This window comes from Leuciscus leuciscus (genome assembly GCF_965113295.1).
Source record: "Leuciscus leuciscus genome assembly, chromosome: 19".
In the NCBI taxonomy this organism is placed as follows: Eukaryota; Metazoa; Chordata; class Actinopteri; order Cypriniformes; family Leuciscidae; genus Leuciscus; species Leuciscus leuciscus.
The window spans coordinates 23,722,064-23,739,029 of NC_138743.1; the positions used below are offsets into that span (position 1 = coordinate 23,722,064).

Genomic DNA, 16,966 nt, shown 5'->3' on the forward strand with positions numbered 1-16,966 from the left:
TGAAACATTAACCCAATAGAGTTTACACGAATACAAAAGCCACACCACATAAAAGGAAAATCATGAGATGGGAAAATTAGATACATGTTTACACATTTCTCAAGTGATTATATATATAGAATATATAGGATTACAGGGTTTATTTCTCCTCCTCTGCCAGAATTTAAGTGAGATTCACAGCTTTCTGGACATTCCTTTGGATCGTAAAACTCGTATCAGTCTCAGTGTGTCCTGTAACAAGACACAGCGTCCTGCCAGTGTGTTAGCTTCATTTGGGATGTTCTTTTTTGGGGGAAGTTTCACAGGCCTTGGTTGGGAGAGTGAGTTTGCTGCATTATTCATTAAATAAATGAATAATTTGTGTGTGTCTGATTGGTCCAGACGCTACACCAAATACAAATCAACAATAGAGTTTTTGTGTCATATGGTGTATTGGTATATATATGCACATGTGATAGCCAGGAAATACAAAAAGACAATTATATGTAACTGACAAAACATCACAGAAAATAGACTTATGCAGCATTATGTGATATAGTGATAATAATAATACACACACAAAACAGAGATAAAAGTTTCTGGTAGGCCTGTTAAAGTGACAGTGAATGTGACATTCAGGAGAGAGAGAGAGCACATTTCCTCAATCCTATATTATACAACATAAAGTAAGCCTACCAAAAATAAGATTATATACATTGGGAAATTTCTAAATCTTTCTAAAAACATGTTCTGGTCATTAAGAAAAATCAAGGCACAATTCAAAATTTAGTTCAGCTTATTGATAAAGAGGTAGGCCTACTCAAAAATATAAAATTACAATTTAGCATCTTTTACAACCTGATTTTATATTTGGGGTCCCAAAGTCTCTAATAATATACACCACCATTCAAAAGTTTGTGATGAGTAATTTTTTTTTTTTTTAAAGAAAGTAATTTATTCAACAAGGGTTCATTAAACTGATCAAAATACTAAAGACATTTACATTTACTTTATTCATTAAATAATCTTGGGGAAAAAAAAGTATCACGGTTTCCAGAATAATTAAGTAGGTACTTTCATAGTGCGTTTTCAGCATTGATAATAATGATAAATGTTTCTCGAGCAGCAAATCAGCATATTAGAATGATTTCTGAAGGATCATGTGACACTGAATACTGGAGTAATGATGCTGAAAATTCAGCTTTACCATCACAGGAATAGGTTACATTTTAAAATATATTCAAGTAGAAAGTGGTTATTTTAAAATAAATGCAGCATTGGTGAGCATAAGAGACTTCTTTTAAAAACATTTAAAAATCTTACAAACCCAAAACTGGAATGGTAGTGTATGTGTAATATTAAATAATAAAAGTATTTTTTAAATTGATCTCATATGTCCCCTTCAAATTATTTCAAGTTCATTCCCTTTAAGTTAACCCTATTCAAAAACCCATTAGACTTATATTATTGACAGTCTTCTCCCTTTTTTTACCATAAAGTAGGAATGAACATATCATCACTTTGACTGGTATCTACATTCTAGTAACACAGTTTCTGTTTTTGACCCCAGTAAAAACACAATGTAGAGAAATACAATAAAACAAATTAAAGTCAAATCAGAAAATCATCAACCTTCAATGGCAAGTAGTTAGAAGGAGCTACTTAGTAAGTAGTAGTAAGAACTTCTGTAATGGCCTCGAGGTCTCTCAGACCCCAAACAGAACATGAGGATGAAATAAACTATATAACTTTTATACTGTGGTTTACTGTCAGTTAATTTAAGTAAATTTTCTATTTCTATTTTCCATTTCGGTATACATAGCTATGAAAAAAGAAAAGAAAAGAAAGAAATAATAGGGATGCACAAAATCTGAAGTCATTGTTACCAGTTATCAGCCATAAAAAAAAACACATGACTTTTTTTCTTACTCAGTATTAATTTAAAAAGTAAAATAGGCTGCTTTATATATTTTTTAGCCAAATAATAGGACTCCACATTATTTCTAGTTGGATTATCAATTTTTAAACATATAAAAGTTGGCCATGGGCATGTATCATTTCTTTATTCTGATGGTTTAAAAAATTAGCAAACAAATCTTTTGTTACTGTAAGATAAGAAAGATTGTTTTCTCCCCGTTTTAAAAGGGTCAGTGTCAGTGAGGACTTTGGTTATCGGTTTCAAAACATAAAAAATGTATCCCTAAGAAATAGGAAACTAGCATGTTCAGTCAAGTTACATGTAACAAATAGCAATAATATAAGTCCATAGCATTAGTACAAAATTGAGAAACTGAAGTGTCTTGTTACTCAAGGCACTTCATTATCAGAACAGATTAGAGATAGAAATAGAGCTGCACGATATATGTTATCTGTAGATATTACTTATGTTATCTTATTTATCAACCAATATTACGTATTCACTTGTGAACTTGTTTCCCTTTAAGATTTAGATTACTTTTGCTGTCTGTATCTAACAATATCTTAAAGGGATAGAGGTATAAAAAAAAGATAACCCTTTAAGTGCATCATCTCTAGTCGAGTGCATGCAGAGCTGTGTCTTCATGCATAAAAAAAGTAACATTACTTTTTGGCATTAAAATGAAAACGTATCCTTCTTCCATACTGCACTTTTGATGCCTTCATGTGGTTGTAGAGTTTAAAAGTATTTAGCTTTGAGTGAGTTTTTTTTTTTTTTTTTAGCTACAATTTATAGTTGGTTCAAAGCTGTAGTGGTCTTCATAACAGTCTCATAGGATGGTGGCGGCTCCATTTGCCAGGGAGGGGGTGTTGCAGGTTGGCTCTGTGGACTGGCGACTGAGGTGGGAGGCACTTGGACTGTAACGTGATTCACTGCCGTAGCCCTCCGGATCCGATCCAGCCTCCTGGGCAAAGGGAAGAGCAGAATACCTGTATCAGAATATAGTTATACTGCAAAGGCCCCGATATACTCCCAGCGAAGTTCTTTTTTATTCTTTGCTTAAAAAAGAAGGGGGTAAAGTTTGAAATACCTTTGTAGTGGCGTTTAGATAAATATGTAAATATGTGCTGGACACTTTACTCTCAATACCATAATAAGCGCAACAAAAAATTACAGCGGTAAGAAAACTGTAGTTAAAGTCCCCCGTAGTCAATAATTGTATCCCTTAAAGGGATACTTTACCTCTGGAAAGATGAATGTGTATTTAAAACAGGTCATTTATGTAGAAGAAATGTGAAATTATTTTTGAATTTGGAGCTTTCTAGACTGAGAAAAGCCATAAAATGTATTTTTGGCTTATGTGGATGAAAGACAACAACTCCCAGAATGCACTTGCTTCGCTGCCCTAGGAGGTCACTCCCAAGCCACGCCTACCGGTAAGAGAGCGCAGTTGAAAACAACAAGGCGAGGCTACTAGTGAAACTCCGTGACGAGTTTGCCCGGGATTTCGAGATCGCCCAAAATGTCCGCGATTCGGCTTTTGCGTTCTACAGTCGCCATTCATTATGTTTACTGTGGCAAGCAGGATGAGGCTGAGGGGCGCGGGAGAACGGCGCGAGGCCGGTGGCGTGATTACTGAGACGCACCGGTCTCGTATCTCTCACGGAGGAGCGGGAATTTTCTTAGCAATGTTAAAACGCACATCAACCGATCACTTGTTTAGCGTTCATGTAAACACTACATTCAGATTCACCAATCGGAATGAATTCAGTTAGATTGAAACAAAAGGTGTGCATGTAAATAATGAATGGCGACTGGAGAAAGCAAAAGCCGAATCCCGGACATTTTGGACGATCTCCACGGCCGGACATGTCCGGGAAAAAAAGGATGGTAACCCCTACTACTCAGCTTTCTCCACAGAACAAGAGCCTGTTAGCTTAGCTTCCAAAGAAAGACGGCTGATACTATGTGTACATTCTGTGAGTGAGATCCCACCCTCTATGGGCTGGTTGAGAACATGCGGGACAGCCCCTACTACTGGCTGTAGTCTTTAGCCTCTGGCCAAAAAATCCTCTGATGACGCAAAATGACAATTTTTTCGTCATCGGAGGATTTTTTCCAGACAAAAAATACATAAATCTCTCATCTCAGGGGGATATGAGGGTAGAAAGCACGGTAATTCGAAAATGCTACAGGTTTTCTACTAATACAAAGCTTAATCCTAAATCCTGAAGTAGTGTTGCACGGTGTACCGATACTTCAAAAGTATCGCGATACTCGGAAATTAAAAACGTCACGATACCTACATTTTTCAGTATCGATACTTTAAAAAAAAAAAAAAAAAAAAAAAAAACGCCTCCCTATGGACGTCTGTGTTTTTTTCCTGACGCACGCAGCAAAGAACCTGCCGCTGTCAGTGTCATGTGACAAAAGACTACAGCGAGATGGCTGCATGTGCGAGCACAAGTGGTCCACGACTCGTAGAAAAAGATGACGCGAGGAGTGACATATGGAAGTACGTTGCCTACCTTGCTCTGTTGCACGGTGCACCGATACTTCAAAAGTAAATCGGAAATTAAAAACGTCACGATTCCTTAATTTATTAGTATCGATACTTCTAAGAATGACTGCGTTCCAGATTTGTAAGGCCGGCGAGTCGACACACTGGCTGCGTGTCGTGTCCGTTTTTATTTCGGCTCCCATGTTAACTGCCTGCGTGACACACGCGTCTGGGCGCGGCTCGAGGGAAACGCGTGTATGCTACAAATAGAACCGACGCCTATTTTTCACGCGACACGCAAGCGTGTTGGAAGCGTTTCCAGGCAAAATAGAATAGGAAAAGATGTTTCTATGTCATTTTGACACGAATACATATTAATAAATGACATTTTGATGTTTGAACGTTTTGACATAAATACAATAAATGTCATTTAAAAAAAATATTATCGATTTTCAAATATTGCACCTCTCAAATACAGAACGAATTATTCTGTAGCCTATTTTGCCGTCAACACTGCCGATGTTGTCTTTGCTGCTATATATTTATGTTTAACATGAAGTATAGGCCTTCCACACATCTCTCTCTCCCCACATCAAATATATCACCAATGAGGCTTATCATTTGTTACCAATATTAAACATTGTTTAATATAATCACTGTTCATATTTTTATTCAAAGTTCAGAATCAAGATAAAGCTCTTATGTTTCTTATGATAAATGAGATGATGCTGCTAAATTTATATATTTTTTTACCTTGAATGTCATTGCTCTAATTTATTTTTTATATTTTTATATTTCATATTTTGTTCAAATGTTTAATATATCTGCTGTTCATATGTTAATTTATTAGTGTGTTATATGATTAGAATGTTGTCCCGGTTTTAAAATAAAGCACAGCAATGATATTTGAGAGTGTTTCTCCCTTTTCAGGAAAAGTATCGAAAAAGTATCGAAATCGCAATACTTGACTTGGTATCGGTATCGAAACAATAATTTTGGTATCGTGACAACACTATCCTGAAGTATCCCTTTAAAACTTATCATTGATCACCAAAATGACACATTTAAACGTTTTTTCCTTGAAATAGCTTGAATGTAACTCTACACCCTTGCCTCATTTAGTATATGCGGTTCTATTAATATTGAAATTAGCCCCGCCTCCACTCACTCACACCAGCTCAGAGATTCACTCATTGACGATCACTCCTTGACCTGATTGGTTACAAGGTATTTTGTGACGTCAGAAACACCAGCGATTTCAAACTGCGTTTTTGAGACGGTAAGTAGAAAATACAAAGCAATGGTGTTGACTTGTGCATTTGTTCCTGGTCTATCTTAAAGCATATTTAAAAACACCACATATGTAGACATATAAACAACATTAAAAGCTTGATTTTCACCACAGGGGACTTTAAGAAAGCGTCTGATACTTTATACAATTGATTGCTTTAAAGTAGGGCTGCACGATTAATCGTAATTAACATGAAATCGCACTTAAAATGATTTGGCTTAGTGCGATTATGAAATCACAAAGGCTGCGATTTTTCTTTTTTTTTTTATGCGCAGCTTGTCATTGATGTCTCTGTAAACGCTGCTCCACCTGAAAGCAATTGTGAGTTTGAGTCGCTTATAACGTGCATTTGAAAAAGCAAAGCGTCAAACACCTTTCCAAACATGAGAAGCATTTATGAACCTCTTGTCCAACAAAATACAACATTTAATAACATGTTTTTACTCCAAACTAACTTCATAACGACAGTTGAATATTTGAAAACATCCTTCTGTGAGATGATGTGGCTTCTTACACAGAATAAGGCGCACAACATATTATTTCATAGTATTTTATATAGTGATAAAGGCTATGTCGATTAGCATTGAAGTGTAAATATACTGTATCATCATGAAAATACCTGAGAAGGCTTGAAGAACTCAGATACAGTATATTGTCCTAGTTGTGTGTTTATTAGTCATGTCTAATCAATCAAAGCGTTCCAATCTTCTGTTTATTCAGCTACAGATAGTAAGAAGCCAATAGGGATTTCCTAGAAAGATGTGCATTATCTACTTCTGCAGGGCATTTTTGGAGTTTCTGCAGGGCATTTTTGGAGTTTCTGCATGAGAGCGCCCTCTGGCTTTCACTGACAAGCTGTGCATAAAATAACTGCCAAATCGCGTGCGGTTTAATTTCGATTAATCGTGCAGCCCTACTTTGAAGCAAGCAGCTTTACAGTATGAAGCATGAAAAACAGTGTCAGTGTCACTTTCAATTAGAATTACAACTAAGTTCTACTATAAAGCACCTCTCCTGTGTGTTCATGTTTTTACTCGCGTCTGACCTTGAAGGACTTAACAGAAGAAATTACTCTGAGATGATTGCCACATCAAAGAAGGCGGAGCCTCGGAGCCACACCTTCTCATTATGTAATCACCACGGACCAATGGTAGGTTGAGCAAACTTTTCCAGAAAATTCGCTTTGGCAGGTGGTTTCGAATTCCAAACGAAGTTCATTTTGGCCTGATTTTTGTTTGTAATGATGTCACAACAGTTCGTTCTTCGATTTAACTTAAAGGGTTAGTTCACCCAAAAATGAAAATTCTGTCAGTAATTACTCACCCTCATGTTGTTCCAACCCCGTAAGACTTTCGTTCATCTTCAGAATACCAATTAAGATATTTTTGATGAAATCTGAGAGCTGTCTGACTCCTTCATAGTCTGCTAGGCAATTTCAGAAAAGTTAGTAAAAACATTGTTAAAATAGTCCAAGTGAATACAGTGGCTCAACTTTAAGTTTATCAAGCGACGAGAATACTTTTTGTGCGCAAAAATAACGACTTTATTCAACTATTCATTTTCTTCCATGTGGGCCTCTGACGTAAATTCACGAGCTCCATGACGCATTCGCGAGAACTGAGAAGATGGGTCTTGATGAAGTGTTTAAAATGGTTCTAAAGTGTGCATTTCCTGGATGCCCGAATCGTGAGAAACCAACGAGAAAACGTAAATGTGCCTTACCAATGCCAAAAAATGAATGGCTTACCTTTCACATTTTCCCATCAAATGATTGTGAGTGTCATCATCTCAGTTCTCGCGCATGCGTCATGGCGCTCTCGTGAACTCACGTCAGAGGCCCACACAGAAGAAAATGAATAAAGTCGTTATTTTTGTTTGATTTTTTGCGCACAAAAAGTATTCTCGTCGCTTGATAAACTTGAGGTTGAGCCACTGTAGTCACTTGGACTATTTTAACAATGTTTTTATTAACTTTTCTGGACCGGCAGAATGAAATTGCCAAGCAGCCTATGAAGGAGTCAGACAGCTCTCAGATTTCATTTGTGTTCCGAAGATGAACGAAAGTCTTACAGGGTTGGAACAACATTTTTTTTCACTTCTGTCAATAGTGGGAAGAGGATCAGGCGTGACTTTTTACTGCGCCGAGTCGAAGTACTCCCAAAAGTGCTATTCCGCCATACATTATAGTTATCCTTTTTTAACCCGCTTAGAAAAGCACCACGTTTTATTTTGTGTCACCCTACTTGGTCGTATAACTACTCGTGTAACTGTTTTTAAATAGGGAAAACGTTGATGTGTTTGGTCACTTCTAAATTCATTGCTGTTAGATACCATTGAATATACTGGGCTAAGCTAAGTGCTTCAAAGTGTCACCGCGCGCCAGAGCGATTGAGTGCACGCACTGAGATGAGAGAGGTATGTATCAACTCGTCTTAGTTAAGGGAATAACATAAGTATCCCTTTAAGGTACATCAGGGCTTTAATTAGCAATTAATCTGGACATTTATGTTAAAGCATTATGGAAACAACATTCATTTCAGAAGGAAACCAAATGATCTGAAATCACCTAGTTTGTGCTTGCAATTCTTTTTTTAAGTGAATCCAACTTTAAGTTCAAACCAAAGACTGAGTGTTTACCATCATTCTCTTAAAACTATTGTACTTCAGACGCCAAAAAGACAAGGGGTGGGGAGAAGGGGGAGACCCCAAGGCACTTATTTGATGGCTTCAGCATGTTGCAAGAAACAAAAATCTCTTCCTCTCGAGCCCTCCCTCCTACTTGTTTCTGGGCTAGTGTACAATGTTGACTGCTTTCTGTTAACATCTGTAGTCCTGATCATGCGGTCAGAATGAACCGCTCTGCTCCCTTTGATTCTCCTATCTTCCACAGCATGATTCTCCAAACAAAAAAAAACCATAAATAGATTTAAATATAAACTGAGATCATAATTAAGTACCAGCAACTTACTAGTTTTTAAATGGCAATGGGTCCTTTCTTTCTCTTGAGTTCTCTCGCTCTCTCTCTCTTTCCCTCAGACATGGAACACTGAAAGAATTTGGCGGCTAGCAGCTGTTCAGTCTTCGCTTGGTCTGTAAACATTACCTTGCCTTAACATTTTCTCTCAGTTTCTCCATTAATTACATTGTGATTGCATTTTGTTAAGCGTTGAAAAAGGTTTCTTGACAAAAGGGAGTCAGTTTAAACACTTAAACTAATTACTGTTATTCACAACGATATTACATAGACAACACTGTTGTGCTAATGGGAACCACAGAATGACACCCAAAGCTTAAATTAAAGCTCAAGTATGCAATTTCTGCATTACTAGAGTCACCAAACAAATTGCAAAAATGCTCAACAAACAATGAGGAATGGTTTTTTTTCCAAGTATTGATAATGGCATGTTGGATATATGGTTCCTTGCTCTTGCTATAATAGGAAAATGTAAACCTTGCCTTCCAACTAGTACATCGTGCAATGAAAATAAATGTAAGACATGAGTTAGTTTATGGACAAGATGCAGACCCATCATTTCTACCATCTAACCGTGCCAGACTGTTTCACTGTTTTCACTGCTGACCTACTTCTATAATCAGAACATTTGTTACTTCTGCTTAACTTTGGCTTTCAAACTAAGAGTGGGCCGAGAAGAGACAGAGGACCGTCTTAGTTTGAATATTTTTTTTATCAACTGAAAGCCAGAGAAATTCTGAGTGTATACAAAAACCCCAATCAGATTATTATTTTTCAGCATTCTTGTGCTTCACAACTGATGTTTAACATCTTTCAGCAGTCATACTAGTGTGTGCAAAACAAAACATCATTATTACTATTGTTCATACTGAAGCAAAAGTCACCTAATGTCCCAATATAGGCTTTATGCCAAACGTCACATGACCAAACAGGAAAACATGTCTCAGTGCATCCGTTTGTTGGAGAAAGTGTTAACGGCAGTACGAACTGGCACGGATATCTATGGACCTTTCTAAGGTAATCAGCTAACCTAGCTAGTTCTTTTTATTGTTGCCGTTTTATTCTATTTAAATATGTAAATGTTAGTGAGAAGACGAAAAATAAAAAAAAATTTTAGATATCAATCTGCATTTTTGATGGATCGGTTATGCTCATCTTTGCTCGCTCCATTTAAGGTATCTTGAGTAAAACGTCTCTATATTTAACAAAGCACATAAAAAAGACCTGAACCGGAAGCGATGCATCCTGTTTTACAGGATATGGAAGTTTGTTGCACATAACCCCTGTGATGGATTTTTAATGAATAAGATAGTAAACGGTATTTTAAACTAACCATGATTCTAACAATAATAACACATAAACTTTACTTCCCCTTTTAGGGCTAATATCCTAACACTTTGAAACACGTTGTACTAAAACGTTCTGCTTTTTGTCTATTTGCATAATGGGAAATTGTCTAGTGCTGACCAACAACAATATCAAAAATATACTGTCTCTCTTGTCTCATGACATATTGAGTAATCAACAGAACTCTTAACCCTTTTGTGTTTTGTTATGTTCCAAGATATTTTTACTTAGGCCACTAACAGAGAGGCTTGCTTCACCAATGGATATTAATAGAAGGTGACATGTTAAAGTCATGAGTTAGGCACGATGATTTTGTTTTTATGCGTCATATCTTTATTCCATAAAACCTGATGTACTATTCTATGTGGCCGAGATTCTCTGAGAATTGCTCGAGAACTCTCCCGGCCGTGATGAAAGCATTTAAAGGACATTTGCTGAAGTTTGTCTGTCATTTATGCTGCGTGGCAAGTCAGTTAGAAGACCCAGAGATACTAAACGTTGTAGACATTAGGGGACGTCGATTGTAGGCGAGACCCAGATAGACTAAACGTTGACTGAAGACGTTCGGGGACGTCGATTGTAGACGAGACCCAGGTAGACTTAGGTCAGGTGAGAAAATAAAGACAAATCTACCACACCCCCATTATTCAAAAAAAAATAATTCTGAACACTTTAGCAAGCAACTTATTTAGGTCAGGGTCAGCAGGGGGTCTACTCTATGATGTCATTTCCAGTTATGTTTTTAGTTTTTTTTGTTTTTATGTTGCAAAAAATTTACTAAAAACCAATTTTATATATATATATATATATATATATATATATATATATATATATATATATTATATATTAGTCTTCATTATGACATAAGGACAGCTGTACCACCCTGACATTGATTTTTTGCATTCGAAAAATATCCAAATGAATTGTAATTCAGGTATTAAAAACATGCTCATCACAGCAGTCAAGTCATTGTACATATGCAGTTTTTAATTTTTTAATAAATTGAAATATACAACAAAAAATGAGTGCTATGAAATTGATCCTTGTGGGTTCCAGAATCTCTCAAAACCTCTGATTATTTATGTTCTGATTTTGGTATTTTCCATTTATAAAAAATAAGACTGGACTACACTACAACATTTGCACATATTTTTGTGCCAATTTCCAATTGTCTGCACGAGGCAATGCTAGTTGTCAAAAGTCAGAGGCAGTAGGCAGATATTAAAATCTGTTCCGATTTTAAAGGTCATGTAGTGTATTACAGCCTTGAGCCTCTCTGTTTATATTGTATCTATTCACAGAGCTCCGGAAACTTGATTTGACAATTACATACTCCATGACACTCATCTAGTTTGTATACATATGCCACAGCTTTGGCTAAACCCTTGTTCTCTTTAATTGCACTCATCAATTAGCCTCATAATGATAGCCTATTTGTGTGTGATATTGGTGTAAAATTTGCGTCTTACCTCTGCACCGCAATGGCTTGTTGGTGGGTGTAACGAGTGCCCGTTCGCGAGTGTAGGAGGAAGTGACCCGGCACAGTTACATGACTGGATTTGATGACCACGCAGAAGGCACGGATGAGGATCAAGAGGCCGAGGCACACTATGGCCACGCCAATGAGAACACTGTAAAACTGCATGGTAATGAAGAGCACTATGCCTATAATCACAACCAAGATCCCCAATGAAACTTGCCATCTGTGCTGGAAGGACATGCTGTTCCGTCTGGCTATGCCATCACTAGTAGGCTCATTGTCTTCCACCCTTGTAAGACAGTGCATGTGTGTATGAGAGTTTTAGTATGAGCTTCAAGTCGTGTTGCACAAAAAGTACAGCACAAAAGTCAGTCCAGCCCTGGTGTCAGTTCATATCCTTGAAGATCCAAGAAAGAGATTGCAGACCATCCTACACAGAGCAGAAAAAAAGAGTGAACATTACACTAAATGCATCACAGATAGAAACTATGTAACCTACATTGATTTAATTGTATTTTTATAGACAGTACAGTGTAAAAAAAAAAAATATATATATATATTGTTTTCTGTTTCCTGTTTTTTTTTTTTCAGGTAACCAACAATGTGCTTCATGTGGTAACATCTGCTGTTCAGAAGTCAAAAATATATTTTAAAATGACAGAATAAAATTGACTTCATTAGTAAGACTACAAAAAAAAAGTCCCTGTAAGGGTTAAAGTAAAAATCCTTTTCAGTTGCATTTTACAACTTCTATCAAATGAACAATCAACATTATACAGTCTTATCCAAACAAGAGGTAATAGAATTGAAATGTCATTACAATTATTATAGTTTAATATGATGAGTTAATATTGTGACTGGTTTCCTTTTTTTTTTTTTTTTTTTTTTTTTTTTTGTCTAATGTGTAACAAAAAATCTGAACTACTGAGTTTTTCCTGTTTTATCGTCGTCATTAAAATATACAGTAGCCTATACCTTGTCGTGTTGACGCAGTCCGGCGTGCGTTTGTTTTGACCGTGAAGTTGAACATCAGTGGATGAGTGTAAAGGTTTCTTCTAATGAACTGTCTTCTTCAACATCTGTCTGCACGTCCTGAATAAGCGTCCAGCTCTGCTTGTCATTATACTCAACGAGGATAATCATTTCCACCGAGCTCTTCACTTTACCACGGAAATCACGACTCACCCAGTCATTTCCTTAAAGAATGCTTAATGGAAAATCTAATTCTTCCCACAGTCATCGCTGTCGGTAGATATGCCATCTGTTTGAGTCTCTGCGGTCATTTAAACGTGAAAAGGAAGTGGCAGAGTTTATGGGCGGAGGTTGATGCCACTAGAAGCGTTGTCCGATTCGTGAATCGTTCTTTTAATTTGAATCTTTTTAATGATTCGGGTGAGCCGGGTCACTAAACCGGTTCATGAACGGATAAGAGAGAGATCCGAAATCGCCCCCTAACTATTCGCGAATTCGGACAGCCGTTGAGGCTGAGCTAGAGACTGTAGACACTGTAGCTCTAGACACTGGCATAACGTGGGATAGAATGAGTGAGTGCACTAAATTACATGGTGTTTCGGACACCACTGCTGCAGATATCTGTCCCTTCAAATAATGCCCTATTCGAGGGTATATGGGGGCGATTTCGGATTCAGCCAAGAATCAAATCTGATTTACGTTAGCTTTGTATTGGCAGAATTAGGCTATAAAATCGAATTATTTATGTTGTCTTAATTTTACTCACACAGTTTAAATGGGTATTTATACAGTAGATGAAATAGCTGCATAAGGTGTTCATTCGAAAAGGGTTTTGTCAGGCAACACTCGATGACGTGATTACGCCATGACGTAGCCTACAAGAATCGCTGAACCGTTTTTAAATGAACTGTTCGAAAGAACCGAGTCGCGGAGTGAGTCTGACTTCCCATCACTTGTCGATAAGGAAAACACCCAGTCCTGGCTGGGCGTGGAAGAGCCGAGTCTCTCGTGTGACTCACGTTCAGAGATTTCTTATACAGCTTTATTAACAACACACACACACAGGAGGGAAAAAACCCTTAATAAAACAGCTGAATTCCGTCATTACATGCTGAATTATAGTAACTAGCTATTAGATCATGTTATTTTCAGAAACTTTGCACCTGCCCGCTATTGACCCTTAATCAATAAGTTAACTTGCATGACTCAGACTAAATTCTTAAAGCATGATTACAGGGCCACACTTTACTCACTTCCAAACAGACAAGCTCTGGAAAAAAAAAAAAAAAGAGACTGCAAAATTAGCAGTTACTCTGGATTTTTTTATTTTTTTATTATGTATCTTTTTGAGTGAAATTAACATTTTGCAGCATTCTCTTAATTTTTTTCCAGATCTGTAGAGGGACACACCTTTGGTCAGATCAGATAAAACTATATGACAAAGAACCAACACCCCTCTCAAAAATAGCTTCAGCATACACATCTGTATAAAATGTAAAGTTTTAAAGGTTGGCATTGTCACATACACATGTTTCCATGAGTTTCCTGTTGCCTTTTGTTCTATTTTCCCGCCACTTGTTTGTCTCCTTGGTTTAAAGGTTGGCATTGTCATTATGAGTTCTGTGTTTCAGCTGTGTTTGCTTTATAAGTTGTATCCTCACAGTCACTCTTTGTCCAGTCACCGTCTATGTTAGAGGTTGTTGTTTGTTTGTTTGATTGTTTGCTTGCTTGCTTGCATTGCCTTCGAAGTGGATTATTAAAGACTTTTGAAACTTGATAATCTTCTTGTTCTTCCTTCAACCTTGTGTGACAGATGACCAGACCCTCAGAAATGAGAAGAATGGACATTGCATCAATGAAGGGCAATATCATTTTGGATGGAGGGACAGTTTTTATGTTCCAGAGTGGCAGAGACCTGGAGCGACATCTGCTATCTTGCCACCTGCGACAACGTCTGTCTAATGGAGGGATTTTGGTGTGGTCTGGACGAAGATCTCTGCTTCGTCATGCCCCGCGGCGATCCCTGCTGGACCCTAGAAGCTCAGATCAACTTCGCACTGTGGACGAATGGATCCGTGCTCACAGTGGGCGAAGCGCAGGATAACAGTCTCGTCTACCAATATACACTGGTCAATCAAGGTAGTGAAATAATTAGTGAAAAAGCAATACAAATATGCCCAATTAAGATAATAAAAGTAAAAAAATAAAATAAAATAAAACTTTAATCACTTTGCCAAAAAGGTTCAGAACACTACCTTGATTGACCAGTGTATATTTGCCATCTTTTTGTACACAGCACACTGTTGGCACAATGGGCTTGTAAATCCCTCAATGCAGGACTCCCTGTTATGGAGGGTGAGTTTTTTGTGTATATGTGTATGTCACAATCCATACACAGCCACTCTTGGGGCATGCAGTCTCTGCAGCGAATGACGGCAGGAGATGTGCAGTGGCTGCAGTTATTTTCTGGAGCCACATTGCAGGACAGCAAGCAGTTGATGTGATAGGACCTTGCTTTCCGCCACTCATCTTGGGCTACAGATTGGTGGATGGGCCACATGGTGTGGATGTTGAAGGATACTTGCTGGTGCCTTGAACATCTGCTGAGGTCAGAATGTCCTGCAGTTTCTGCATCTCACTGTCTTAAAGACAGAAATAAGAAAATAATCATTCCTTTCACGCTTATAGCTAACTTGCTTAATTACAGTAAAGTCAGGTGTCATCTTACCAAATGAGTGTTGAGAGCAGTTTGATTGGATTACTGTGGGAACCTCCTCAGATGACTCAAAAGGAGTAGTGCTCTCACTGCCAACAACGGAAACAACTGAAAAGATAGATAGAAAGGAATGAGATAACAATTTTCATGTCTTACAAGCATATAATACAGTGTTCATTAGTGACTTACGGCTATAGTAGGCAAATTGAAATGTCTGACAATTCCATTAATCTCTAAAAGTTTTTTTTTTCCCTCATTATCTGGACATAATCTTGAACTGTTAGCAGCACACTGCAAAAAAGCTTTTCTTACTTAGTATTTTTGTCTGGTTTTCAGTCCAAATTCTTAAATCAAGATGCATTTACTAGGTAAGTAAAATTAGATAAGAAATTATGTCTGGTTTCCCGGGGGAATAAATCAAAATTAAGTGAGTTTTTGCTTAAAACAAGCAAAATGATCTGTCCATGATCTTAATTCAAACAGAAACAAGATTATTTTTCTTACCCCATGGACAGATAATTTTGCTTGTTTTAAGCAAAAACTCACTTAATTTTGATTTATTTCCCAAGAAAACAAGAAATAATATCTTACGGCATTTTACTACTTTAGTAAATGCATCTTGATTTAAGAATTGTTTTGATATTTGGACTGGAAACATGACAAAAATACTAAGTAAGAAAAGCATTTTTTTGCAGTGCATGAACCTGACACCGATTGCTTCACTTCCACTTCCAGTCATTTCTTTGGAATTGCTTAGCATTACAGTGAAGTCAATAACATAAGTAACACATCCACCACCATGTTGTGTTTCTGATGGCACAGTTTAACATACAGTATTCAAAGGAAAATTATTAAAAACCCGAAACAGAAATCCTTTTAAGTTTTACCATGGAAAAAGCTGTGCACTGGAAGCCCCACAGTTTGGTGGTCTGTTTCAAAAGTGACACAAAACCATATTTATGTTACCTAACAAATAGCAAGCTGAATTCTGTATACAATGGGCACAGTTATACTTAGTTCAGAAAGAGTGGGTGGGTAATCACAAATAATCCTGGAAGACATGGACTACCTGTAGCTGAAGCACGTTTTCGTGTCTCTCCACTTCTGCTTCTTTTTAGCAGTGGAAGTCCTTCAGCATCTCTCTCCACCCATCGGACATTAAATTGACTGCCTTTAGCAGATGTTGCTTTGCCCTTCGCTTCCTTTGCCTTGCATGACAGAAAGTGAGCATTGTATGATAACACTGAAATACAGCCAACTCTTGAGCAGTTCATTCAAATTTTGCACTCTAATTCCCATTCTTTAGTATTATTACCAATACTGGAAGATCACTGTCTCAAAAAAAATACTCACTTTGGTTTGAGCAAGAAGCATGTCTGCAATGAAAATAGCATCATCTGCTCTCCCTCTGTCTTGCTGAGCAGCCATTTCAAAGATACTATACTGGAAAGGAAGATAAAAACACGGTCAGACAAAAAGAATTGAGGACAGAGTGTAGGCTATATAAAACTACATTTTTAAAAATGTTTTGGACTGAGAGAGAGAGTAAGGTGAAAGAAAAATAATGAATAGAGTAACAATACTTACTTGAAGACAGTGAAGCTTTAGGAGAGAGAGAGAGAGAGAGAGTGAGTGAGTGTGTGTGTGTGAGAGAGAAATAGAAATAGAGAGAGTGTGTGAGAGAGAGAGAGAAATAGAAATAGAGAGAGTGTGTGAGAGAGAGAGAAAGAGAGAGAGAAATAGAAATAGTGTGTGTGAGAGAGAGAAATAGAAATAGAGAGAGTGTGTG

At 37.2% G+C, this 16,966-nt stretch overlaps 1 protein-coding gene and 1 long non-coding RNA gene across 2 annotated transcripts; one reads left to right on the plus strand and one right to left on the minus strand.

Moving 5' to 3' along the window:
• Window positions 1-1,021: 1,021 nt before the first annotated feature.
• Window positions 1,022-12,835, minus strand: LOC309483059 (uncharacterized protein). The gene is made up of 3 exons (XM_082148699.1): window positions 12,465-12,835; window positions 11,479-11,919; window positions 1,022-2,861 (listed from the first exon to the last, which is right to left on the minus strand). The coding sequence occupies exons 2-3, from the start codon at window positions 11,793-11,795 to the stop codon at window positions 2,687-2,689; spliced, it is 492 nt and encodes a 163-aa protein (XP_082004825.1). The 5' UTR covers window positions 11,796-11,919; window positions 12,465-12,835; the 3' UTR covers window positions 1,022-2,686.
• Window positions 5,130-16,456, plus strand: LOC309483060. Its single transcript, XR_014200480.1, has 2 exons — window positions 5,130-9,679; window positions 14,275-16,456. It is a non-coding gene; the product is annotated as an uncharacterized lncRNA (long non-coding RNA).
• Window positions 16,457-16,966: the final 510 nt, after the last annotated feature.